This window comes from Oryctolagus cuniculus, chromosome 12 (assembly GCF_964237555.1).
Source record: "Oryctolagus cuniculus chromosome 12, mOryCun1.1, whole genome shotgun sequence".
Lineage (NCBI taxonomy): Eukaryota > Metazoa > Chordata > Mammalia > Lagomorpha > Leporidae > Oryctolagus > Oryctolagus cuniculus.
In genome coordinates, this window is record NC_091443.1 from 71,760,520 (window position 1) to 71,788,369 (window position 27,850).

At 46.0% G+C, this 27,850-nt stretch overlaps 1 protein-coding gene across 2 annotated transcripts in view; it reads right to left on the bottom strand.

Annotated features, from left to right (window-relative positions):
* Positions 1 to 26,738, bottom strand: part of SHC4 (SHC adaptor protein 4) — a 142,738-nt gene extending 116,000 nt beyond the window's left edge. The window contains exon 1 of one of the 2 annotated variants that reach the window (XM_008269042.4): positions 25,732 to 26,738. In XM_008269042.4, coding sequence (XP_008267264.1) covers positions 25,732 to 26,316 — 585 coding nt within the window. In that variant the 5' untranslated portion in view covers positions 26,317 to 26,738. The remainder of the gene's footprint in view (positions 1 to 25,731) is intronic. The other variant, XM_070054157.1, reaches the window with a different exon arrangement.
* Positions 26,739 to 27,850: the final 1,112 nt, after the last annotated feature.

The following is a 27,850-nucleotide window of genomic DNA, read 5'->3' on the forward strand; positions in this document are numbered from 1 at the left end:
GGTGAGTCATGAAGGGCAAGCAAGGGGAGGCTGGGGGAGGGATTGTCAGGCAACGGGCACAGCATGTGCAAAAAGTAAGGGCAAACATAGGGGACGCTCCAAAATTACCAAATACTTCAATCTGAGTCAAGTTCAGAGATCTTAATGGGAGTGTCAGTAGAGACTACATTGTACGAATTTCCACGTAGGTATCTGTCCATACAGGTCAGTGAGCTCTTGGAGGGCATCCTCGTTTACCCTTGCATCATTAGAGTCCAGCACAATATGTGGCACATAGTAGGCTCTCAATAAATGCCTGCTGAATGTCTGAGGATTATAACCAAATGTCAGGCCATACTAGCCTAAGTATGATGCCAGTTTCTCCTCATTCTTCCATGAGCTTCTGAACTATACTTCTGCCCAGCCCACTTTTCAGACCCAAATAAATAAAAGCTAAAAATATAGCCCAAGTCATGAATCATAAATGAGATGGAAAAGCAGTGACTCACAGAAGTTAATCTGCTTCCCAAGAGAGTCTTGCTGAATGTCCTTTGCTCTGAAAGGTTAGGCAAAAAGCCAGTACCACTGCTGCACAGATATAGCTAATGCAATTCCCAGGCCTGCCAGTGGGAGCCCATCTGGTATTCGGAGGCTCCCAGGCAGACATGCCAAGGGGCAGCGGCTGGGTGCATCCCCACTGAAGGGATGTTAGATGAAAATTCTAACAAGGGTGCTCAAGAATAGGATATAGAGCCCCATCTGTTATCTCAAGGGCCCAATGTGTCCACCATCTTGTTGGCTATGGCATTAGCATGGCTATTTCTGTAGCCAAGGCAACATCTTTGCAGAATGGCTTAGTGAATGACCCATCCATTATATTTTGAATCCCAGTCTAATTAAGTTGGGGATATAATCTAACCTAATAAAGACAGTGTGTGTAGAGTCTCCCCTGCCAACCCATAATCCACTTAAAGTGGAACATCTTTGAGTTTTTATTACCCTAATTCTCAGTTCTGAGTTCCTCAAAAATTTAAATAATTATCCACTGCACCCCCAAAATCACATAAATCTGGCTCAGCCTTGAGTACCCAGGACCTACAGCTTTTGACTGAATTCAGCACCTATTAGAAGAACTCTGTATACTCACAAATGAGACCACCTGCAAGTACCACCACAAAGTAGACAAATGTGAACAGCTTAAAACTCCCTCTTCTGTCCCCCCTCCCCCACTCACCAGTGTCTGCGTCCACCCCGTTTAAAGACTCAAATACTATCAAATTTTTTCCTGTTCCTATTTATCATATCAAATTCTCATCTCAGCAAAAAAATGAAATATTACATGCTCATATGCATAGGTAAGTATTTAAAGCTACTGGAACCATACAGTTGTTTTTGGAGAAGCCAAAATGTTGGTCATCATTTGCTCTGGATGCCCCTAGTAAGAGCAGCTACATGATGGTGGTCCCGATCTCCCCAGCACCCTAAGACTTGACCTTGCCCACTGTGTGGTCATGTCTGAAAGACCCAGTGGCCAAAACTCCACCTTCATACCATCCTCCCTCCATGTCACAGCACTGAAGCCCTGCACGAATGGCCAGTGTTCCATTCTGCTGAAACCATGACTCACATCAGCCCATCTCTGACATGGTGACAAACTGCTAAATGATAGCGTACTAGTGTTCAGCTTTTACAGTTCTCTGCAAAAGAAGCTGCTAACAATACGTCTTCAAAGAATCACGTTCCACACATTAATCATCTCTCTTTACACTTCTTTTCACATGAAACAAGAGTTTTCTATAGCTCAAGCCAGTGAAATCTCAGTCTAGATAATATAAATAAAAGAATACTAAAGTTTGAAGGAAACTAAGAGATTATTTAGTTCAACAATTCAGCTTTTCATAGATGAGAAATTAAGGAACTTAGCTGATGGCACTCAGCATTTGAAGGGCAGGCTGGGAAGAGTCCACTACAGACAAAATCAGAAATGTACAAGGAGAACCAGAAGAGTGTGATATGGCAGCAGTCAAGAGCACACAGAGCTTTCTGGGGAAAAGTTTGTTACTAGAGGCCATGGAGAGGGATAACAGGCCGAGCTGCTGGAAAACATCCCCTGGAATTGGACACCTGTTGGCTTTAACTGTTGGCCGTAGTGGAGCAACTTCAGGACAGTAGTAAAAGTAGAAGCCAGATAGCAGATTTAGAAATTGATACAGGGGTGAGAAAGCGAGCTGGTGAGTATAGTGCTTTTGTTTTGGCTTTGCAAAATTTACATTTTAACAAAAGAGGAAAGATGAGCTGGCAGGGGGAGCTTATTTTAAGTATGGAACATACTGTAGCCTGTAAAATGATTGGGGATGGGGTGGCACACATTTGCCTAGCGGCTAAGCCATTGCTTGGGATGCCTCTATGATTATCAGAGTGTCTGGGATGAGGTCCTTGCTCCGCTCCCAGTTCCAGCTTCCTGCTAATGTGCATGCTGGGAGGTAGACAGTGATGCCTTAAGTACTTGAGTCCCTGCCACCCAGATGGAAGATCCAGATTGGGCTCCTGGCTCCCAGCTTTAGTCTGGCCCAGCCTCAGGCCATTGTGGCATTTGGAGAATGATTCAGAGAATGGGAGCTATATCTGTGTGTCTCTCAAATTAAAAAAAAAAAAAAAAAGATAGTGAAAAAATGGAATTAAGTGTTAAATTTATTTTATACAAAAATTTTAAATCCATTCATAGTTTTTTCATAAGATACATTTTTCATGAACTTTTTGAAGATTCCTCATATGCCTAGATTTCAAATGGTTTTCTGCACCAAAAGAAACATTTTTCAATTCCATTTTGTACAAACTTTTTAAAGAAATCCCCTTTTACTCTTTTTTTCTTTTAAGATTTATTTATTTGAAAGGTAGAGTGACAGAGAGAGAGAGAAGGGACAGAGAGAGAGAGAAAGAGATATTCCATTTGCTAGTTCAGTCCCCAAATTACTGGAATGGCTAAGGCTGGACCAGGCTGAAGTCAGGAGCCAGGAACTCCATCCAGGTCTCCACTGTGGGTGGCAGGGACCCAAGTACTTGGTCCATCCCAGCTACTTTAGCAGGTGCCTCCCAAATGCACTATCAGGAAACCGGATTGGAAGCAGAGTAGCTGGGACTCAAATCAGTGCTGCAAAATTGGATGTGGCTGCCACAGCGGCAGCTTAACCTGATGTGCTACAATACCACTGACTCCCACCCCCATATTCTCATAACTAATCAGAACGACCCAAGGTTTGTTCAAGTGAAAATATACCAATGGCGAACAGCAGCAAGATCCTACAACTTCAGCAACCACAGGCTCTTCAGGATTAAGTCACAGAAACAGCATGATCAGAGCTAGAAAGAGGTGACTGCTAGTCAGTAAGAACAAAAAAATCACTGGGCTACTAAATCCTTTCTGATGGGAGGAACGATTTGCTCCAACACACTTAACTTTTCAACAAAGTCACTTTGTCTCAGAAAGCTCTAAATAAGCTCAGACACCTGCTAAGCTGCTCACCTTCATGGGCATCAAGTTGCCAACAAATACTGACAAAAAATTGTGACTCGAACCCAAATAATGCCCTTATACTACTGAAACTGACACCTTCAGGATGCAACGCTAACAGGATCAGATTCAACCTGCTCGTTTTCTAACTTTAGTTGTGGAGAAAAAAGGGTGAAAGGATCTCTATTTTCCTTTAAATTACATTAGTGTGAGTGGATTTTTTAAAAAGATTTTATTTATTTATTTGAGAGGTAGAGTTACAGACAGTGAGAGGGAGAGACAGGAGCTTTTTCCTGGTCTCCCATATGGGTACAGGGGCCCAAGCACTTGGGCCATCTTCTACTGCTTTCCCAGGCCACAGCAGAGAGCTGGATTGGAAGAAGAGCAGCCGAGACTTGAACCGGCACCCATATGGGATGCTGGCACAGCAGGCGGAGGATTAAGCTACTGCGCCATGGCATTGGCCTCGAGCGGATGTTAATACTACTGGTTTTTACAGTAAGTAATGACTTTATGGAAGTATATATAATTCAATGTAAGTAATCAAAAAGAAGGGAATACTCAAGTAAGATTTGAGGGGCCGAGAGAGGTCATTTGGTTATGAGAAGCTCAGCTCAGGCTTGGGATTTTCATTGAAGTCAAGCAGTTTCATTTCTTCCCCAGCCACTGACTATACTCTGCACCTCCAACCATTGTCCTAAACACCTGTGACTAACAGTGTTCGTGAGTATAACAGGGGGAAAGAAGAAGAATGAACAGCAGCAGGCAGGCTCTGAGCTAGCCTTATTCCATAATACCTGAAGAATGGCCATTCACAGCATCATTTCCTTTAACGTTCGCCTGAATCCCCATGTCTCCAGAACTCCTCTGATCCATCCACCGAAGAACTGCACTGGACAATTCAGCCACTTCCAAAAAATCAACCTTTGCAACAATTTTTTATGTGTTTGTGGGTAAGAGAACCCAAAGTCCATTTCCTTAGCAAACATTCAGTACACAAGAGAATATTATTAACTTTTGTCTCCAAGCTCCATACCAGTTCTTAATCATCCTACATAACTGCATGTTTATAACCCTTGACTGACACCTGCTCATTTCTTCCCACTCATTGCCCCTTTACTCTCCAGTACTATGGATCTGTCCATTTTGTTTTGTTTTTCAGATACCACGTATAAGTGAGATCATGCAGTATTTTTCTTTCTGTGCCTGGTTTATTTCACTTATCATAATGTATTCTAGTTTCATACATGTTCACAAATGACAAGATGTCCTTCTTTTTTAAGGTCAAAGAATATTCCAGTGTGTGTGTATATATATATATATGTATTCCCCAATTTCTGTATCCATTAACCCACCAATGGTCACTTAAGTTGTCCTCATATCTTGGATATTCTGAATGTTATAACAAATGTGGAGATGCAGTTACCACAACAAGATGCTGATTTGCTGGGTCATATGGAAGTAGTTTAGTTTGTGTTTTTGAGGAATCTCCATACTGTTTTCTATAATGGTTGTACCAATCCATATTGCCACCAACAGTACACAGGGTTCCCTTTTCTCCAAACCCTTGCCAACACTAGTAATCTTTTGTCAGTTTGATAGTAGCCATCTCAACAGATGTGAGTAATATCTAACTGTGGTTTTCATTTGCATTTCCCTGATAACTAGTAGCGCTGAGCACCTACTGGTTGGCCATTTGTAAGTCTTCCATGGAAAAGTATCCATTCATCCTTCTCAACAGTGTAGGCCTAGAAACATCCAAGAGGCCCAGGAAGGGCCCCTGTGAAGCTCTACACAGCCATGTGCTGTGTAACACTGTGTGCTGACCTACTTCTGTCTCATCCTTCTTAAAAAATGGTCAGCTCCTAAGAGGCCAAGGCAGAGACTGATTTCCTACCTATGCCTTTCCTCCCTTTTTCCTTTACCCATTTCTTTCCTGCTAACAGAACTTACTATGTGCCCAGCTTAGAATCTACCATTTCCCAGATTCTCATGAAGCCAGGAGCCCACTGAGATGTAAGAAGATGTCACTGGGTCAGACCTCAAAGAAGACTATTAAAGGGAGCTGACCCAGCCAGCAAGTCCTTGCCCTCACCATTTTGTCCTCACCCTCCCCATTTCCTCCTGCAAGGAAAAGAGACCTAACAGTCAGCGCTCCAGTGGCCTTATTGAATGATCCTGAACAGAAGCCATGTGTTAAGGATGGCCAAACAAAAAGACAGTAGGAGTCTGAGTTATTGATGACTGTGGGACCACCTCATAGCTCTGACCCACCTATGACATGAGCAAAAATATTGTCTCTCTCTTGCTTAAAGTGCAGTGATTTGAGCTTTTTCTAATAACCTAATCCAGAATGATAAGGAGACATTTTAGCCTGTGCTTTGCAGGCGTCAGCCCAGGAGCCAGGGCTCCTCTGCAGGTCCCTTCCTACCAAGGAGAAGCTCTGTGAAAAGGTTTCCTACTAAGTCAGTTCAGCAGCTCTGAAACAGACTTTCCTACAAGCCAGCAAAAGTAGCAGTTTTATTTTTTAATCTTCATTATCAGAAAGGAAAGCCTTTATACATTAACAAGTTGTCTTATACCTAACAAATTCAAATGTCCTATCTCAGGGGCAGATTTTAGGCTAGTGGTTAGGGTGGCCATGACCCACATCAGAGAACTTGAGTTCAATACCCAGCTCTGATTCCTGACTCCAGCTTCCTGCTGATATTGATCCCGGGAGGCAGTGGTGATAGATCAAGTAATTGGGGCCCTGTCACCCGTGTGGGAGACCTGGATTGAGCTCCTGGATCCCAGCTTTGGTCCCCTCTCAGTAGTTAGAGCCATTTGGGGTGTAAACCAGCAGATGAGATCTCTCTCTCTCTCTCTCTCTCCTATTGCCTTTTATTCACTCTTGAGGGCTTACCCCATCCCAAGATAGCAACATGACTGTCAGAACGAAGGCTGCACTTCTAGCAGAGAAAAAGGAGGTTGCATGCCAATAAGTATCCCCTCCTAGATAAAGACATGTGTGTGTATATATATCTCCAAGAAAGTAGAAAACACATGTCACACCAAAAATTATACCTGGATGCTTGTTGCAGTATTATTCATAATAGCCAAAAAGTGGAAATAGCCCAAAATCCCATCAACTAGTGAGTGGATATACAAATTGTGTTGTATCCATACAATGGAATATCACTTAGCAATAAAGACTTGAAATACTGACACATGCTACAACATTGATGAGCCTGTAGAACATTACGTTCAGTGAAAAAATCCAGACAGAAAGACCTATATATTATATTATTCCATTTATAAGGAACATCTAGAAGAGGCACACACACAGAGGTAGAACATAGACTGGTAGGGCCTGCCAGGGGCTGAAGGAGGGCAGCAGGGAGTGACTGCTAATGACTACAGGACTTCCGGGAGTGACGAAAGTGTTCCCGGTGGCAACGCCGCACAATTCTCTGAATACACATTAGAGCTCCATATCCATAGGTAACATATCCATATATTCAAGCAATGACAGATAGGAAATATCTGGGGGAAATGCATCTGTACTGAACATATACAAACATTTTTCTTGTCATTTTCCATAACAACTATCTACATGGATGTATGTTATGCTAGTATTAAAAGTAATCTAGGGATTATATAAAGAGAGGATGCATAGGTTATATGCAAATATTACATCGTTTAATATAAGGAATTTAAACATCTGTGAATTTTGTATGCCCAGCATGTCCTGGAACCAACACCCACAGATACTGAGGAAAAATTCTATATGAAAACTGCTGACCTGTACATTTAAAGGTGAATCTTATGATGTGTGTGGATTATATCTCAATAAAGCTATTATTAAAAAAGGAATCATATATCTAAAAAGAAACCAGGCATTCTACTCAAAAAAAATTATTTGCAGTCAGTAACAACCACACATGAAGAGGAAAACAAAAGCTTATACTCTTCATTATACAAAGGTTTCCAGGTAAAATACTATAAGATTTGGAAAATTGACTTGTAAAGGGAGAAGCTCCAATTATCTGAAACACAATGACTGCTTGGTGAGCCAGGATTTGCTCTGGTAAGCAGTGACAGCACATGTGGGTGTCTCATTCAGAAAACACAGCCCCCCAGCCCCTGAACCCTAACAGGTGGGTGATGATTCACAGTGTTTCTGCCCTTTTCACTTTCTTAGAGTCACTCCTTGTGTGTAGGCAGCATTACCTCACCAGCAGATAAGCTACCTCACCCCCTTCCACAAGTCAGCGGGGTGTAGCTCGTAAATAAACACACCACCCATGAGTGCACACACTGCACTCCCTGGAGGCTTGCAGGATCAATGCTCGCTCCCTGCCAGGGCCCAAGACCTCCCAGGACGGTGCCTGCCATGCCTCATCCTTGCTCCTCATCTCCTCGCCCCTCTTTCTTATCTACTCCCACCTTCGCTCCTCCCTCTCTTCCTCCTCCTTGTCATAGGCAGCAGCTTAGCTGGGAAAGCTGATTCTTACATTTCCTCAAGAGCGATGGAGATGTTTTCCCCACTGCGGGCCAGAACCCCTTCACCGGTTGCCTATGGGGTTTTCAGGGCATGGCTCTTTCCTCCCTCCTCCCCTATCATCTTTCTTGCTCCCTGGGCGAGACATTCAGAACGTTCCCTCCCTAGAACGTCCGTATCGTTGGACCAGGCACACTGACATGGCATTGGCTGCCTTAGCCTTCATTTTCACAGAACTTTGCAACTTATTGCTATTTCTCATAAAAGATAAGGAATTTAAGATTTGGTGTTTCAGAGGGTTTCTTTGTTTTAAAGAGAAGAGCTTTTAGCTGCTTTGGATGGGCTAACATTTTGTAGACTCACCCTCGTATTTGAAGGGGTTGAGAAGAAAGACTTGAAGTAACTAAGAGAGATTCAGGGAGACCAGCGTTATGCAGACAGGTGTTGAGTTGGTGCCCAAGAGCGAACTACAATGGCTAAGCTGCAGGAGTCTGGGGATGGGCACAGTCAGAGCCACTCAGAAAAGTTTTCATCTTTTATTTCCACCATTCAATGCTTTCAAGATATTTTGTTTTCAAAAACTCTATCTGACTAACTTTCATTTGCCCAGGATAAGTATCTTTACCGTAATTTCAGAACCCAAAAGAAAAAGGCTCTGATCAGCCTGTGGTCTGAAAAGAGGATTGGCTTGAAGTGTGGCCCATTCCCAGGGACTCCATGCTGCCAAGGCGGGTCAGCAGGCACTGCAGGCAGCTGGAGAGCAAACAGCACACCACAGAACAGCAGGCAGTGTCATCTTCACCCAGGCCAACAATCACATTTAGGGCCAGTGTTGTGGCACAGAGCCCCAAGGCCACCTGACACCAGCATCCCACATGTGCACTGGTTCTTGCTCCTGCTGCTCCACTTCTGATCCAGCTCCCTGCTAATGCACTTAGGAGAGCAGTGGAGGATGGTGTGGGGAGCAACTCGGACTAGACTAAGTTACTGGAATTAAGACTTATTCTATGCATCTGCTCTCCCACAATATGGCGCTGAGAGAAAGAGACCAAACAACCTCTACGCAGCTGCCTCATCAGTTTGACAAGCTGCAGGAGCTGATCCTGCTCCTAATTGGAGGAGAGCAGCGTGCTCGGCGTGTGGGCAGCAGAGTTGGGATTGGTGGAGGAGGACTATAAAGGAGGAGAGAGACAACATGCACCAGGGAACATCTGAAGGAACACCTGAGCAGCCCCTGAGAGAGCCGGCCGGCGGTGTGCTGCTCCTCCATGGAAGTGAGGAAAGTGGGGAAAGTGGCAGGGGGAGCCGCCCCTTCACAGAGGTGGAGGGGTCGGCAGCCAACCCGGGAAGGACCAGCAGCAAACCCGGGAAGGGCCGAGCAGACAAAAGAACAGCGCAGGGTTTAGTGTCGTTCCTCCATGAAGAGGGGGAGTGACAGGATGGCCCAAGTATTTGGGCCCCTGCCACTCTCCTGGGAGGCTCGAATGGAGTTCCTGGCTCGTGACTTCAGCCTGGCCCAGCCCCTGCTATTGTGGCCATTTGGGGAGTGCACCAATGCATGGAAGATCTCTTTTTCTCCCTCTCCCTCCCTCTCTGTAACTCTACCTTTCAAATAAATAAAATAAATCTTAAATTAAAAAAAAAAAATGGGGGCAAACCCAAAATTTAAAAAAGAAAAACCATAACAAATATACTTCTGGATATATATAAATATGAAAAACTTGGGGGAAATGTCTTAAAGAATACAAAATTGCTAATCATGGCAATTATTCCCAGGGAAAGGTTTCCTTCTATATTCCTTAGATTTTTCCAAAATTAGCACGTATTCCCTTTGAAAGGAAAAAAAATAATGAAAAAATTAGGCTAAACAAAAAGAACTAGAAAAGCTATTCCTCATTGTATGCCCTCCCTTATTCTAGTCTTGACTCTTCCATTTAAAAATATGTATACAAATGAGAGAGCAAGCTCATTCACCAGGGACGTGGAGATCTGAGTCCCTAGGAGCATGAGGTAAATCAAAGCTGAATATATCCATTTTGTAGGATAAAGTGTATTGGTTTCAGGCAAAGAGACACGGAAAGCCAAATTGGTTTTTGTTGGGGTATATTTCTAATAGCTAATGTCATCATTCCTGAGAAAAATATTTTTCCATGACAACCAAAAGCTATGGAGAATTACATCTGCCTTTGTAACACATTCTATTCTAATGTGTTTCATGTAAGGCAACCTAGAACGTGAAAAACACAACCAGGACTACAACAGACACCCCAACTGCCCAATCAATAGTTCGAAGACCCTGTATTCTGGAGGTGAAACTGAATCAGCAAGTAGAAGGGTCTCTGGAGATAGAGGTTTAAATTCAGAAACTCGTCTATGGTCTTTTCTTTATAAAGAAGCCAAAATGTGTGAGGTTTCAGTCCCCCCTCTGTTGTCAGTGTTCTTAACCACCTGAAGACTAAATGAAGATGCCTTGGCTTTTGTTTTTCTTAATAACAGTTTACATCTTATAAGGTGCCCTTGGAACACCATGTATCATTTTCCTTGAACAGAAACCATTTTGAGAGTAAGTACAAGAGTATGTTATCTACTATTCAAGGGAAAGACATTGTTGTCAAATTTAGTAGAAAAAAAAAAGGTGAATGTAGAATGTGCTTATTGATTGCAACTATGCAACAAAACGTGATGACACAAGTTAGAAATGTGGATCAGGTGTTTAGCCCAGTGGTTAAGACACTGGTTAGGATGCACACATCTTCCATAGCAGTGCTTGGATTCAATATCTCCCTCAGCTTCCTAGTAATTGTTATTATTATTTTTTTTTTTTGACAGGCAGAGTGGACAGTGAGAGAGAGAGACAGAAAGGTCTTCCTTTTGCCATTGCTTCACCCTCCAATGGCCGCCGCGGCTGGCGCACTGCGGCCGGTGCACCGCGCTGATCCGAAGGCAGGAGCCAGGTGCTTCTCCTGGTCTCCCATGGGGTGCAGGGCCCAAGCACTTGGGCCATCCTCCACTGCACTCCCTGGCCACAGCAGAGAGCTGGCCTGGAAGAGGGGCAACCGGGACAGAATCCGGCGCCCCAACCAGGACTGGAACCCGCTGTGCCGGCGCCACAAGGCGGAGGATTAGCCTAGTGAGCCGCGGCGCCGGCCAGTAATTGTTGTTTTATTAAAAAAATTTTTTTGGCAGGGGCCGGTACTGTGGCATAGTAGGCTAAGCCTCTGCCTGTGGTGTTAGCATTCCATATGGGCACTGGTTCGTGTCCCAGCTGCTCCTCTTCTGATCCAGCTCTCTGCTTATGGTCTGGGAAAGCAGTGGAAGATGGCCCAAGTGCTTGAGCCCCTGTACCGATGTGGGAGACCTGGAAGAAGCTCCTGGCTCCTGGCTTCTGATCAGCTCAGTTCCAGCCATTGCAGCCACTTGGAGAGTGAACCAGTAGATGGAACACCTTCCTCTGTCTTTCCCTCTCTCTTTGTAACACTACATCTCAAATAAATAAATAATCTTTTTTTTTTTTTTTTTTTGACAGGCAGAGTGGACAGTGAGAGAGAGAGACAGAGAGAAAGGTCTTCCTTTTGCCGTTGCTTCACCCTCCAATGGCCACCGTGGCTGACGCGCTGTGCTGATCCGAAGGCAGGAGCCAGGTGCTTATCCTGGTCTCCCATGGGGTACAGGGCCCAAGTACTCGGGCCATCCTCCACTGCACTCCCAGGCCACAGCAGAGAGCTGGCCTGGAAGAGGGGTAACCGGGACAGAATCCGGCGCCCCGACCGGGACTAGAACCCGCTGTGCCAGCGCCACAAGGCGGAGGATTAGCCTAGTAAGCGGCGGCGCCGGCCAATAAATAATCTTTAAAAAAATTTTTTTGAAAGGCAAACAAAGATCAGCCACCTACTCCTTTACCCTCCAAAATGCCTGTAACACCCAGGGTCTGGACCTGGACAACAGAATACGATTTGGGTCTCCCATGTGGGCAGCGAAGACTCAAGAACTTGAATACAATCACTTGCTGCTTCGTAGGGTGAGCACTAGCGGTGAGCTGTATCAGATGCAGAGCTGAGACTCAAACCCAAGGATCCCAAATATGGGATGCAGGCTCCTAAGCAGCAATTTAACTTCTGTGCCAAATACCCACCCCCCTTGCTAATTTAGACCCTATAGATGCAGCCATGAAGTCCCAAGTAAAGGGGTTCCTGCCACCCACTTGTGTGACCTACATTGAATTTCTGGTTCCCAGCTTTGGCCCAGCCCAGTCCCTGCCATTGTAGGCATTTGGGGAGTAAACCAGAAGACGTAAGTACTCTTTCTCCTCCGCCTCCCTTGCCGCCTCTCTTAAGTAATTTTTAAAATACACATGTTCAAAAATTGGAAGTATATTGTGAGACCTATCAACAAGCCTCTTTGCTGAATTATTAACATACAATACTACAACATTACTTTGTTGATTGATCTCCACTTGACCAACTTGTTGCAGCCAGCAGGCCACTGGTGTGTCCACACCATCTGCTGCGACAATTCAAATTGTAATGTGGGCCTGCCAAGAATCTTGAGGCGCCTGCACCACAGGTGTATATAGCAGTTATAGTTACTATTGAAATAACAATTTCAATAGATGTTAAAGGGTGGATTTTTTAAAAGTAGTCATTCCTTCCTTGGAAATGAAGTCAAAACACTGGAAAGACTTCACAAAGGTAGGCTGCTTTTAAAAACCTTATTAAACTAGAGGTAAGTAAGACTAAGATAAAACACATGTTAAAAAATGAAACTTAAGGGTGGGTGTTTTGCTTAGCAGTTAAAACACAGGTTAAGGGGCCAGCATTGTGGCCTAGCAGGTTAAGCAGCAACCTGAGATGCCAGCATCCTATATGGGTACCTATTCAAGTCCCGGCTGTTCCATTTCCAACCCAGCTCCCTGCTAATGGCCTGGGAAAGCAGCAGAGGATGGTCCAAGTGTTTAAGCCCCTGTCACCTATATGGGAGACCTGAAATAAGATCCTGGCTCCTGGCTTCAGCCTGACCCAGTCCCAGCCATTGTGGCCATCTGGGGAATGAACTAGCTGATGGAAGATCTCTGTGTTTCGCCCACTCTCTCTGTTAACTCTGACTTCCAAATAAATAAATAAATTTACAAAAACACAGGTTAAGAAATTGCATCCCATGTCAAAGTGCCTAGGTTTGAGGCCCAACTCTGGATCTCAATTCTAGCACCCTGCTAATGCAGATCCTGGAAAGTGAGTTCCCAACTCCCAGCATTGTGGGCATTTGAAGAGTGAACTACTGGATGGAATCCTCTCTTTCTGATCATTTCTTTTAAATGAAACTGCTCAGCACTCAGACTGCTTTGAAGATATCTCTAAGGGCTCTTTCTACTCTAAAGAAACTGAAAGGAGCAATGTAGAAGGGGCACAGAAGAGACAGTGGTAGAATTAATGCAAGAATGAGGAAAGAGGGCACAGAGCTGTTTCTACAAAATTCAGGGAAAGGGCCTTGACCCAACAACACAAAAGCACATTCATACAAATTGAACTTAAGCATCAAAAGTATACTTGTATAACACAAGTATGTAACAGTTTTTAAATATTTATTTATTTACTTATTTGAAAGGCCGAGTGACAAAGAGAAAAGAGAGGGGCAGAAAATGATAGATCTTCCATCTTCTGGTTCACTTCCTATATTCTTGCAACAACCATGGCTAGGACAGGCCAAAGCCAAAAGCCAGGAACTCCATCTGGTTCTCCCTCATGGGAGGGTGGCAGGGACGCAAGTACTTGAGCAATTATCTACTGCCTCCCAGGCACTGGAAGGTGCAGGAAGCTAGATCAGAATCATTATGAGTCAGCGCCCTTAAGCCTCTGCCTAGGGCACCAGCATCCCATATGGGCAATGGTTTGAGTCCTGGCTGCTCCACATCTGATCCAGCTCCCTGCTAATGGCCTGGGAAAGCAGTGGAAGATGGCCCAAGTGCTAGGGCCCCTGCACCCACACTGGAGACCCAGGAGAAGCTCCTGGCTCCTGGCTTCAGATCGGCACAGCTTTGGCCCTTGTGAGCATTTGGCGAGTAAACCAGTGGATGGAAGACCTCTCTGTCTCTCCTTCTATGTGTAACTCTGCCTCTCAAATTAATAAATAAATCCTTAAAAAGAATCGTGGAGTAGTAGGGACTATGCACTCTGATATTGGACGCAGACATCCCACACAGCAGCTTAACCTACTGCAACATCATGTCCCCCTCAGTGTGTAACATTTCAATTTTCCTTCTCAATGACAAGTTTCAACTGTGTCAGAGAAGTGGCCTTCTAGTGTGTAACATTAAGAAATACTCCATCCTTTACCATGCTCAAAAATCACCTAAAATCTCTCTGTGTTAATGGGACAGTGGTCAGATAACAGGGCCCAGCTTCTGGCTTGACCCAAAAAGCACACCCCAGGCTGGATGTCCACCCAGCTCTGCCTGTCGCTGGTCACCTCCCCCTTAACCAGAGGACTCTGCCATTGCAACCTTTCAGGAATGGACTCTCTCACGTTCCTTTCCAGCAGCTCCTCTCCTGTGGTTTCCCCCACCTCCCCTAGGAAATCTACCTGAAAACCTCAGCTTGGTGGATTGACCTCAACACTCTCCCTTGGCTCTCTCCATCAAATCACTCCTCCATCATCCCTCTACCTCATTCCCTCCATCAACACCCTAATACAGATACTTCTCACCTTGGCAATTACTATAATCGCCTCTCACGGGCTTCCTTACCTCCAGTCTGTCCCTTCTGTAGCCCTAGCAATAGTCCATTATATATTACCTCTAATATCCTACCTATACCACATGCACTGTCCAAAAAAAGTCAAATTACTTACTGGTCCCGAAGCATACCCTCCACTCTCCCACCTCCATGCTCCTGTGCCTGTCGTCTCTTGGCCCAGAATGCTCACCCTGCACTTCCGCCTATGGAAACTCTACCCGTTTCTCAAGACTAAGATGTCTCTTCTTTCATAAAGTCTTCTTCAGTCACCCCAGCTGAACTCTCATAAGTGCTTTACTTGTGTCACTGTGGCGTCATTTATTATAGATTGCCCTATATTAATTTATGTGGATGCCTTTATTATTTTCTACTGTAACCTCTTTATGAAAGAATTGTGATTTAGCCCCATCACAGAGTAAAAAGAGCACATCAGATGACCTATTAGTCCTTGTTCCGCTGCTGCTGAGTCCTGTGACCTTGATAGCTTAACTCACCATGAAACAGAATTTTGCAGTGCAATCTCTCTGTTGTGTTCTGAGTGCAGGGCTTAAGGAGCTGGGCTGAGATGAGGGGGTGGGAACAATGCCTTTCAAGGACCTAGAATTGGCACTAAGTTTATAAAGAAATTGAGTTTGAATTATGCATTTCACTATTTCCCAAGATATGATTCCTATAAATTATTATATGATCACATTGGGGGATACAATTCCTGTAATGGGCCCACAGAGCACACAAGCTTTTTCTTCATGTCTCTTGCTTTCTGATACATTTTTCCTCCTAACTAGAGGAAGTTTCCAACACCAAACAGGCTCTGTACTTAAAATTTACTTGTAAGTTCATCATTAAGACCCTGTATGCATTTCCCCATAGAAATGAGGGTACCACGAATGGCAGGCTACCATGATTGCAGCACCAACCCACCTGTAAACACCATTTCTCCCAGAGTGCACCTGTGCTCATGTGGACACACTTGCTACAGAAGTGAGTCATAGCAACACTTGGCCCACTCCCATTCCCATTGCTCGAGATGCTAAACACTGAATGTTTCTTCAGTGAAGAATGGGGTGGTAAACTGCAATCTGTAGAAAATCTACGGATTTAAAAGAAAAAAATAAAGAAGAAAACTTGAGAAAATTAGAACTGAGGTTAAATTTATAGGAATTACTGATGAGTTGTGTGTCCCTCCATTCAATATTACTGCCTAATCCATAAGCTCACTGCTCAAGGATTCTTAACCTCAACCCTATAGATGGGCTGAGCCTCATAAATCTTTACCATGGGCCTGTCCTGTACAAAGTGGGATGTTTGGCCGTATCCCTGGCCTTTAGCCATTAATGCTAAGTAGGACTGCCACAGTGATGACAACCAAGAATGTCCCAAGCATTGTCAAATGTCCCTTGGATGGCAATATCATCTCTAATTGAGAACCACCGCACTAAGGTCCCCAAACTTTCTGTACATCAGTATCACATAGGGAGCTTCTTTTCGGTCCCAGTCTCAAATATTCTGGTCTAGTAAGTCTAGGATGGGGGCTGGGAACCTACATAGATTCAAATACTATGTGTGACTGACATAGGCGCTTCTCAGCAAACTTTGGGAGATACTGCAATGAAGAACTCATGATGCAAATACAGATCTTTGCAAACTGCAAATGCTTTTCTTTCTGCTGCACTAAGGGAATAGACAGCTGCCCAGTGGTAGGCAACTTTAAAGAGGAAGGCGGGCTTTTCCTGGTGAGCACCACAAAGAAAGACTGAGGGAAGAAAGTTCCACCATGGTGACACTGCTGTCCAGGAGAAAGGACACCAAAATAATGTGGTCAAACACCGAAATCGAAGATAATCTATCCTAATTTTTTTTGTTCCAAAGCATCTTTAGAAATTTACTCTCCTTTCATCTGGGAACTGCTATGAGAAAAGCTCTGAGCTAAGCTTGCCACGTGTTTTCTCATTATCTTCTCTCTAACCATGAGCAAGCTTATCAAGTTGTAGCAGTATTTCTCTGGGAAAATGCATTGCCCCCAAAAAACTGATGTACAAACTAACTTTTGGTCCACAGCCTCTTCACAAAACAGGGACAGCTAGTACTAGTCCTGGAGTTCTACTGCTCTTAGAAGCTCTCCGCAAAACTGTTAGGATAGGAAAAGGCTCTTTGAGTTGAGAAGGCAAGCTCGCACTCTCGCTCTCTCGGGTTTCATCCAGCCCCTAAAACACTTTCTTTGCATCAAAGAGAGAAGTCTCAGAATGCCTGCCCAAGAAGAAGACAATCTCAATTTCTCTCTCAGGTAGTCTAAATTGGAAAATTACAGAATAAGAGGTTAGGAACTCCTTCACATGCTTGCACAGGAGGGCAGACAGGGCCAACCACCTTCAGGACCAAACAGGTAATGTGAGTGACACTGGGTGGGATCGGCGTAGAGCAGCCTTGACTCAACAGCTGTGTGCATTACTTAGATCACTCTGCTCATGTTGAGATTGGTTTTGGGATCCAGGGTTGGTTCACTCTCACCCATGTGATGTCACAATGTTTACAATATGAAAATGGAAGTGAAAGGAAGCCATCCAAAGAAATGACCCCAATGGGTTGTAGAAGATGAATGAAATGGGGACCAGTCTGTGCATGTTGTATAAGTCCTGGTCCAACATGGACACACTGCCATCACAGGAAGTTCCTTAAGCAAAAGGGTGAAAGTGGCAAAGCCAATGCTCTTTGGGCTCTGTTACCATTTGGACAAGGTTTGAGGGTCCCTCAAAGATTCACGGGCTGGAAGCTTGGTCCCCAGAGTGTCAGTCTTGGGGAGCCACAGAACCTCCAGATAATTGTCATTGGCAGCGCACCCTTCAAAGGCACTAATGAAGCTTTTCCAGGACCTGGATTACTTCTTCCTAGAATGGTTGCTATCAAAGAGCGAACCTGACCCCTGAATCTCTCTGCTCATCATGATCTCTCTCTCCCCCGCACTTCCACCACGCTGCCATCTGCCATGATGTGACGCACCCAAGGAGCCCCTCACTGGAGGCCGAACACATGAGGCTGCCCAATCTAGGCCTTTCAGTCTCCAAAACTGTAAGCTAAATGAACATTACCCAGCTTCAGGGATTTTGATATAGCAATAGGAAGCAGACTAAGAAAAGTTTCCTGACCACTCTTCCATGCTCTCTTCTTCCTTCCCACTGCCATTTTGAGATAATTTTTCTTTTTTTCTTTTTTAATATTTATGTATTTATTTGGAAGTCAGAGTTACATAGAGAAAGAGACATAGACAGAGAGGTCTTCCATCTGCTGATTCACTCCCTAGTTGGCCGCAACGGCTGGAGCTATGACAATCCGAAGCCAGGAGCCAGGAGCTTCCTCCAGGTCTCCCACATGGGTGCAGGGGCCCAAGGACTTGGGACATCTTTACTGCTTTCCCAGGCCACAGCAGAGAGCTGGATCAGAGAGCAGCAGCCAGGGCTCGAATCAGCGCCCATATGAAAATGCCTGCACTGCAGGCAGCAGCTTTACCCACTATGCAACAGCACCGGCCACAAGAGACAATTTTTCTATTAGCACATTCTGGGGCAGGTGTCTGACCTAGCAGTTAAGATGCTGGTTAAGAGATTGATATTTGGCATGGCAGTGAAAAGCTACATAGGATGCCCATATCTCATGACAGAGTGCCTAGGTGAGTCCCAGTTCTACCTCTTATCCAGGCTCCTGCTAATGTGCACCCTGGGAGGGTGCACAAGTACTCAAGTACTTAGGTCTCTGTCACCCACAGCTCTGGGCTCCTTGCTTCAGCCTAGCCCAGACCTAGCTTTTGCAGGTATTTAGGAGTGAACCAGTGGATATAAAATCTCTCTCTCTCTCTTTCCACGCCTTTCAAATAAATGAAAATAAATTCTTTTTTTTAAAAAGACACTGGTTAAGACACCTATGACCATATCAAAATGCCTGAGTTCAATAGCCGGCTCTGACTCCTGACCCTGGAAGGCAGCAATGATGGCTCAACTAATTGGATTCCCCCCATCCATGTGGGAGACCTGGATTGAGTTCCCAAATCCCAGGTTCAGTCAAGGTCATGGGCATTTGGGAAGTGAACCAGCTGTGTCTTTTTGTTTCCTTCTGCCTCTCAAATATATCAATAAAAACAAATAAGTAATTAATTATATTTTAAAAAAATACATGCAGTATGTTAATCAAGTAGAGACATGCCATACAGCATGCTTAGTTTGGCGAGTGAGAAAAGACAAATCAAGCTGGGAGTAGAAAATAGAGAGCTGTACACAGAATTGGGGGTTCCTGTTTGGGAAAAGTGTGCTTTGGAAAGAGTCATTCTATGTCTCTGAACCAGTTTCCCCAACTATAAAATGAAGGGTTTGGACTCAATGATTTCTAAGACCATAAATATATAAATATAATTATATATTTGAGTATTTGAGAGAGACAGAGAGAGGTCCCATCTACTAGTTCACTCCTCAAATGCCTACAACACCCAGAGCTGGGCCAGGCCAAAATTGGGATCTGGGAACTCAGTCTAGGTCTCCCATGTGGGTGGCAGGGACCCAACCACCCGAGCCATCACCTGTTGCCTTCCAAAGTGCTCATTAGCAGGAAACTGGAATTGGGAGCAGAGCTGGGACTTGAACCCAGGCACTGTGAAATGGAATGCCTGTGTCCTTAGCAGCTTCTTAACTGCTATACTACGTTCACCCCTCTAAGATTTACTCTTGCAGTTAATGCTCTAGTGTCCAGGGTTGTGGAAGGACTGGACATGACAAGGGAAACGTGAAGGTCTCAAGAGAATGACAGGAGAACAAGTCAAGCCTGAATTGTAGCAAAACCACTTCCAAACCTACTTCAAGAAAAAACTGTAGCACCATCAATGCCCAGTTGTCCTCTGGAATTATGTTCACCTACACATCCTTACCTCCCTCTGAATCATGAGTAACTTAGAAAAGAGGGAAACAGCAGAAGCAACAAGCCATCTCCTTTGGCTGTGGGTACTGGGGCCATAGCACCTCTCGAGGGCTTCCCAGAGTTACAAATCACCCTCTTTGGAGTTTATGATTGCCAGACTCCATGTGTGCTGAGCCATTTTCTCTTAGCATTTTTGTCCAGAGAGAACAGAGTAGGGTTAATTCCTGCTGCTCCTGCAGTCCTCATGTTGGACACCAAACCCCAGCTGGACCATGCAGGCCAGTCCACAGGGGCGATGCCATGTTCCCCAGAACTCGAGTCATTACCAGTCACCTCTTCCAACCCTGGACTGCCCCCAACCAGGTGGCTCCTCAGCCCCCTAGAGTCCTATCCTTGGACACCAACTTCTCTAACACCACTTCTCTAAAATTTCCTACAACACCACTTCTCTAAAATTTACCACTTTCACCATTGCCATATAACACTGCTCTTTCTGTCTTAACGGTGATGCCAGCTCAGCCTTAGGAAGAGGCTGTTAAGTTGAAAGCTAGAACATCCCCGAAAATATTCTTTCTCCTCTCTGTTGACATGAAGGTGGTAGAAGTGATTTCCTCTAGGAAACTCTTTGTACCCAAAAGAGATCCGAACAGTAAGACTGCAGACAGGCTGGAAAGGGGACCTGGAGTCTCAAGATCTTAGACAGTACTTAGTTCAAAGAGCTGAAGTGACTCACTCAAGGTCCCACAGCTGATGAGCGTCAGAGCCAAGTCTCCTAACTCCTAGATCTGTGGTCTCCTGTGGAAAAGATATTCTAGGTAGGGGGTGGACATTTGGGCATTTAGGAACTGAACCAGTGACTGGAAAATCAATCTCTCTCTCCCTCTCTCCCCTCCCCATCCTCTCTTTTTATCTCTCTCCCCACCTCTTTTTTTTTTTAAGATATATTTTATTTATTTGAACACAGAGCTACAGAGAGAGAAAGGGGGAGAGAGACAGACAGACAGACAGACAGGTCTCCCATCTACTCTTTCACTCCCCAAATGGCTGTAATGGCCAGGACTAGGCCAGGCTGAAGCCAGAAGCCATGAGCTTCTTCCAAGTCTCCCAACATGGATGCAGGGTTTCAAACACTTGGGCCATCTTCTGCTGCTTTCCCAAGTGCATTAGTAGGGAGCTGGATTGGAAGTGGAGCAGTCAGGACTTAAACTGGCACCCATATGGGAAGCCAGCATTGCAGGTGTGGCTTGACCAGCTATACCACATTGCCAGCCCCCCCCCCCACTCACCTCTTAAATTACAAAAGGAAAAGATACCCTAGGCAGACATAACCCTGTGGTAGTGAGGACTATATCTAGACAACACAAATTGACAATACTAGTTTACTGGCTCAATAGTAAGATCAAACAAGGGAAGATGGATTTTAAAAGAATGCTCTGAGATTTGTAAAAGCAAAGCAAACTTTTCAATACAAATTTATATTTGCACGCAAAGCTGAAGAGACCAATACCCAGGATTGCCTGTGTGAGCAAACACACTGCAACAAATGTTCTTGGGGACCATTGTGGATTAAATTGTGCCTCCCAAAAATATAGTGAAGCTTTACCCCTAAAATCTGTGAATGTGATCTTATTTGGAAATCAGTAGGGTCTTCACAGATGTCATCAAGTTGAGATGAAGTCAAATGGAATTAGGGTGGGCCATTATCCAATGACCGACATTCTTGTCAGAAGAGAGAAATTTGGCCATGAACATACCAGCAGAATGCTCTATGAAGACAGGCAGAGCCTGGAGAGATGCACCTACAAGCCCCGAATCACCAAGACCTGCTGGCAACCTTCAGAAGCTAGATACAAGGAAGGAAGAATTCCTCCTCTAGAGTCTGAGAGTGAGCCTGGTTCTTCCGGTACCTTGATTTTGGACTTGTAGCCTCAGAAACCATGACAGAATTCCTGCTGCGGTAGGCAACCCAATCTGTGGCCTAGGAAACTAATATCGTCTAGGAAGATGGTTGGGCTGGGTTGGGCTCAAGTGAGGAGACTGAAATGATAAAAATGAAGCCATCCAAAAGGAAGACCTTTCTCTCTGTCTCTCTCACTGTCCACACTACCTGTCAAAAAAATTTTTTTTAAAATTTAAAAAAAAATGAAGCCATCAGGCCAGGTCTGTGTGCTAGTGCATAATAAGGCTGTCCTGTGCGGTGTGGTCCTAATGGCCTTGCTCCATCATGAACTTCCAAGACAACTCATCTTGCTCAGCGGCAGTGAGAAGGCAGGAAGCAGAGGGGCACAGGAGACAAACCCGGATGGGATCCCCAGCCTGCAGTTGCCCAGGTCTTGGGGTCTCTACAGTTCCTTCAGATGGTTGTTGCAAGGACCACCGTGACTATCTGTCAAAGCTGTCACGGTTAGCTTCTTTGCCTCTGCTTTATTTAACATTTGAAGCAAGCTGGAGGTCAGAAATGGAAACCCATGACCTCAACACCTCCCACCCCTATGGAGAGAGGGCTCTGGAGTCCATCCATGCTGCTGCTGAGAGGGACATCCGAGAGCAAGAGGCCCACGCTCTTCTTGTAAGAGGTGTGTACATGAGGAGGACACACTCCACACAGACTGTGTTGGGTACCTGGGAGACCTTTGAGTGAATGTTTGTTGGTAGAATAAATGAACTGGGAAGACCTCATCAAGAAATGGGAGTTAGTCTTATGGTGGAAACAAAAGTCACCAACTGTGGTGGAATGAGAAGGCCATCAACTGCAACAACCAACTGCTGTCATTTAATGGACTCTATCCACCTACCTCAGTACTTTGCCCAGACAAGGGTCTGGATGTCTCATTGCTGGCTCAGTATCGCTCTAAGAATGGCCTGCTAGGCCAAGAGACTATCAAGGTTCCAAGTCTGAGCTTGAATGAAAGTTACTCAAAAATGGGTGCATGGGATTCATAAAATGTCTTCCAACTGTATTATTAATTCTCTGTCATAAGACCAAAAGAGGAGCTGTTTTTCAAAAGGATATTTAATCCGAAGTCAACACTAATATAAGACAGAAAATATAGTCCTTACTGCAATCAAGTGACAAACTGCAAATAAAGCCCAAAGATTAGCTGTAATGCCATTTTTTACCCAGAAAGAATACCTTACACTCCCACCCAAGCACTGTCTTTTTCACATGCCCTACACTACTGCTCTCCACAGCATCTGAAATATTACATTTATTCATTTATTAAATTAGGACCTATATCTGCTTACTACAGTGTTGGTTTCACAAGGGCTCAGACCTGCTCTGTTTTGTCCACTGATGCTCAGTGCCTAGAACAGTTTCTGCTATGTAACTGGCTCAAAAAATATATTTGTTCAATAAATGGATGAATAAGCAAGTAAGTTTGGGCAGGGAGGGGCTATGAAGGAGGTAGAATGGAGGGCCTCCTTTTGCCTACAACACGTACAGAACTACATCCATGAGCCATTAAGAACACTGACACTTGTCTGCTCAGAATCCATCACCACCAAGCACCCTTTGATTTAAACCCTCTCCCGTGGGGATCACAATTTTGCTTTACTTGGCACATTTTCCATTGAAAACTAATAAGCTGGTTTTTGATTTTTTTTTATTTGTTTCACATTTTGGAAGAATTCTGAGGAATAGAATGTTAGCCAGCATGGAAACTGTGGCTACAAATGGTAGAAAGGAGAGTTCAGTGTTAGACCTAACTCAGCTTTTGATCCCATATATGACTTTCAAAAAACACCTCTCTGGAATTCAGTTTCCTCAAGAGCGGCATTGAACTTCATGACTTTTGACTCCCTTCCATGTTTCAAAGTAAGGATTCTGTACAAATTAGTAAAGCAAGCCCTTCATGTATTTTTGACTTCGTAGGACAGGTGATTAACTGGTGTCACACATCGCAGCTATCAGTAATATTGTGTGGTTCATTCGGGTCATGGGGTCAGCACTTTTCCTGAGGTCAGTTATTACCGCTATGAAAAGACAGATGATGTCCTCATTAAAAATCCAAAAGGCCAGCAGAGGCACTTCCCAGAGAAAATGGAGCTCACACAGCAAAGCTCTTCCCATTTAAAACCGTGGAGGTGTGTGGGTGCAGCAAGACAGCAGGGGGTACGAGAGGGAAGGAGCCGGCAGGCAGAGGGTGGCGCATGTGGAGGTGACAGGCAGGGAGGGGCACAGAGCACAGGTTCACAGAGTGCTACTTTGCCCACGAGGGCCTGGCTCATGCTTAAGCCTGACAACTGAGAACATGTCCATCAAAGTATTTCCATTATGAGCCACATCACCACGGAGAGGCCCGCGCATTGCCTTCCTGGGAGGTTTTAGTTAAGCCATTTGTCAGGGCTGCCCCAGGCCTGCTCTTTTCAGCAACTCTTGCAGCCTTCCTGACTTGACCTGCCTTGAAATCCTATTTGGGGCGCAGGGATTGGGCTAGCTCTCAACTTTCCAAATCAGACTTCTCTTACGCCACGGCTTACCTATATATGAGCACCACTTAGCTATCATTATCATCAAAACGTAAATGTCAAAAGCAACCTTAGCACGAGTCCTAACAATTACTTCCTAACTCCTGTGTCTATCATTGGCATCACTAACATCACGCTAGGTCATAAATTTGGAACTTATCTTTCATTCTTCACTGCCCTTCATCAAAAACCATCCAGAACCTCCAGAAACAACAACAAAGTCATCAGTGTACCCACTGATGGGTAGACTACCACCAGCAGTGTTCTCTAGTCTACTCTTTGTATTAGGATCTGAAATTTACTTTGTCAGCCACCCAGAGTCATTGAGGCTTCTCACAGTCTCTTGAATGTATCTCCTCCTCTCCACCTTAATCCACATTCTCAACCCATCACACCTAAACTCCCAAAGTATCTTTCTCACTGGACTCTAAATCTCGCTGATTTTTCCCTGCTTCAATGCATGCCAAATACATCAGGGCTGATTTTCGTAAAATGACTCTCACCTAGTCCTGGTTTGCCTACAGACCTAGGAGTGTTCTTCTTGACCAATCAGAGCCTTGGTCAAATCACCCCTCGTCTCCAGGCTACCCAGGACCTGCATTTGTCTTTATTCAATTCACCCTTGCGTGAGCACTGACCGTGCACTAGCCCCTCTCTTGATCGCACACTACTCTCAGGTGCTACCCTTCCTCTCCCATCAAACCCAGCCTATGCTGCGATCCCCTGTAGCCGAAACAGTGGCTTTACGCCTATTCCAGCCTGCCAGGAATCTCCTCCGTCCTGCCAATCTAGATCTGATATTTCTTCCAGATTCCACCTTCCCCTGAAGGTTTTCCACGTGAATGAATTCTAGACCGCAGCAACCTTTCCCTTTTCCTTAATTCCCTCGGCATTCTCACACTTGCTATCTGTTGATAAGCATTGTTCTCTTAGTGTTTTCACATGCATTCATTGGTCTCTCCAGGTGAAACTCCAGCTCCACAGGGCAGGAGCCAGATCTTCATGTACCCAGATTTAGATTGGGCAAAGATAAATATGAGGCCAGTAAGACCTGGATTTTGCACACAGGCCATGCACGGCCAAGGCCTACTTGCTGCAGCACAGGTGACAAACCTGCATCAAAGGGCTGAGGGAGCTCCTGCACGCGGTCAGAGTCTCAGCCAGGTTTTGATTAGTGTTTACTGAATGCCGAATTACCTTTTCTTCCCTTTTTTAGGCAATTCAAACCCCTTCCACCCCATGTGTTCCTCCAGCACAGAAATCTCTGCTCTAGTCATGCAAAACCTAACAGCCAGTGTAACCCACCAGGAATCAATCACTGTAATCAGATTTGAACTCCTTGATTCTTCTCAGCTGGCCTGCTAGGTCTGGTGGCGACCAGAAGGCATCATCTCAGCTGCCTCTCCCAGAAGTCGCCCCTACACCTGGCAACTAAGTACCCGTTAGCACCAGTCCTTGCCCATTGAACCAGAGGCTAACTCCAGGAAGAACCAGATCTTTGTAGAGACTTTTGTAAACCCAGCCCCCTTTCCCCTTGGTCTAGTTGCACAATATCTGGTCCAACCCTAGAAGGCATTCAGGTAATAATGTTCAGCCTCTTGCAGAAGTCAGGAGGGATGCCTGCCCCCTTCCCCGGGAGTTCTTAGAGGCAAACCACTTACCCTCACGCAGTAGTTCATGCCCATCCCCAACAGGTGCTGCAGGTACTGCTTGTCCTGCCTGGGCCTGGGGGCTGGCTCTCCAGGGCCGGGAAGCGGGCAAGCATTAGGAGTCAAGGCGGTCGCCCTGTGCCCCAGCAGGTCCGGCTGCGGTGGCGGTGCAGACCCGGCCCTACTTAGACTGGTTTCGGGGGAAGCGGGGCTGCTGGGAGCCGGGTCCTGGCTTTCCTGGAGCTTCAGCCGGGGCACCTCTTTGGTACCCAGGCAAAAGTTTTTCAGACTCAGCAAAGTGGCTGGGTTGGCCAGCTTCATGCTCGCCATGCGAGGGATCAAGGTGCACAGCGGGGTGGGGCTCTCCTGGGACGGCAAGGTGGCATCTTCCGCAGGCAGGTGGGGTGCCAGGGCGGGGCAGGGAGGCTGCGGCGAGCCTTTGTTCCCTACCGAGCCTCCGGGGCTGCCTTCGTCCAAAGACGTGATGGACTCGTTCCGAAAGCGGCTGTACTTGGCCCTGTGCAGCATGCCGGGGTGCCCGAAGAGTCCTACACACAGCACGAGTCCTGCCGGGCAGTCCTGGCCGCGTTCTCGCATAGCCTTGGCAGTGCTGACACACGATACTGTTGCATAAACCGCCGCGTCGTCTGGCAGATGAACCGCACCGACACCCAGCGCCCAACGCCCCGCGCAACTAGCGGCGGCCGCCTCTCAACTCGGCTCTCGCCTGCCCGGGCACCCGGCCCCGCGAGAGGGACAGCCAGCCCGGGGCGTGAAGACGCCTGCCCGGCTCCGATCCCAGTCCCTCCCTGGCCCAGGCAGCGGCGCCCGGGGATCTCTCTGTGGGCTCCTCGCCTGCCTGCACCCAGGCCCCGGGCGGCGGGGATCTCTCACCGCCAACTCCTCCGCGCAGAACCGGGCCGAGTACCGGCCCGCCGGTTCCGCCGCATCACTAGCCTTGCAGGAGCCCGCGAGAAATATTTAGCGCCCCCCAGCCCCCGGCCTCCCCTTCTGCAAACAGGAACTTTCAAACCTGCTCCCTTCGGCTCCCGCAGGGCGGGGCAACGACTGGCCTTATTAACCCTTTATTTGTTCCAGTGATTGTTCATTTAAAAGGAGGTGGGGGGAAAGACATGTATGCACGAGCCCAGGGCCCTCCTGCCTGGGCTCGCTGGTCCTGCGGGCTGTCTTCCCTTGGAAGATCGCTTCCTGCCCCGGTCCGGCCCGGCGGCCAGGCGGGCTAGCGAGGGGCGCTGCTCCGCATTGTTCCCTGACTTGCGAACCCTGCGCGCGGCTCAGCTCGGCTCCCAGCCTGCACACCCTCGCTCGGAGCAGCCCTCCCTCCCGGTACCCTCTTCGAGCTTCATTCCCGAGCCCATTCGCAGCAGAAAGCTGAGATGTGCAGGATGATACGCAGAGTGTTGAAATTTTTATGAATGAACTTTGCCGAATGAATTTCTCTCCGTGTGTGCAAGCTAATAAATCTGTGAATGAAGCTGAGAATAGCTGTAATTGACTGACGGTCTCAGGGGGTGCTCGCTCTCTGTCCAATCCGGCGGCAGCTTGATGACTCATGCACCATAAATATACTAAACTAGTAGCCAGGCGAAATAAGGCTGGGCTGGGGTGGGGTGGGGGCGACGGGAGAGGAGGGAGAGATGTTATTTTGTGATAGCTGATGAATGCGTTAGGAGGAAAGACGATCTTTACTACACATCATCAGTAAGCTGGGAAGTAGCAGGTTAAAAGATCTATTTGCTTTCTGGTTGAGATAGCCAAGAGAGTCAAGCAGAAGAGCTACAAAAGAGATGGATACATTGTTCCGGCGATATTAGGACATATGGTGTACAAACCCTGTGGGAAGCCAATGATGCATTTTTCTTAGAAACATAGTTCTTTTTTTTTTATTGATTGTTGGTTCCATCTTCTGTCTGGTGCAACTTCCTGTACCTATCAAATCATGCTGAAGACTTGATGACAACTGCAAGAGGCTTAACACGGAGGAAGCCAACCCCAACGTGGGCAAAGGAAATGCAGGTTCTCTTAGGAATGGAGAGGAGGAAAGTGCTGAAGCATTAGCGGGGTGGGGAGAGCACCTCTCCAAAAGACAGAAGGAAATGGCTGAAGGTTG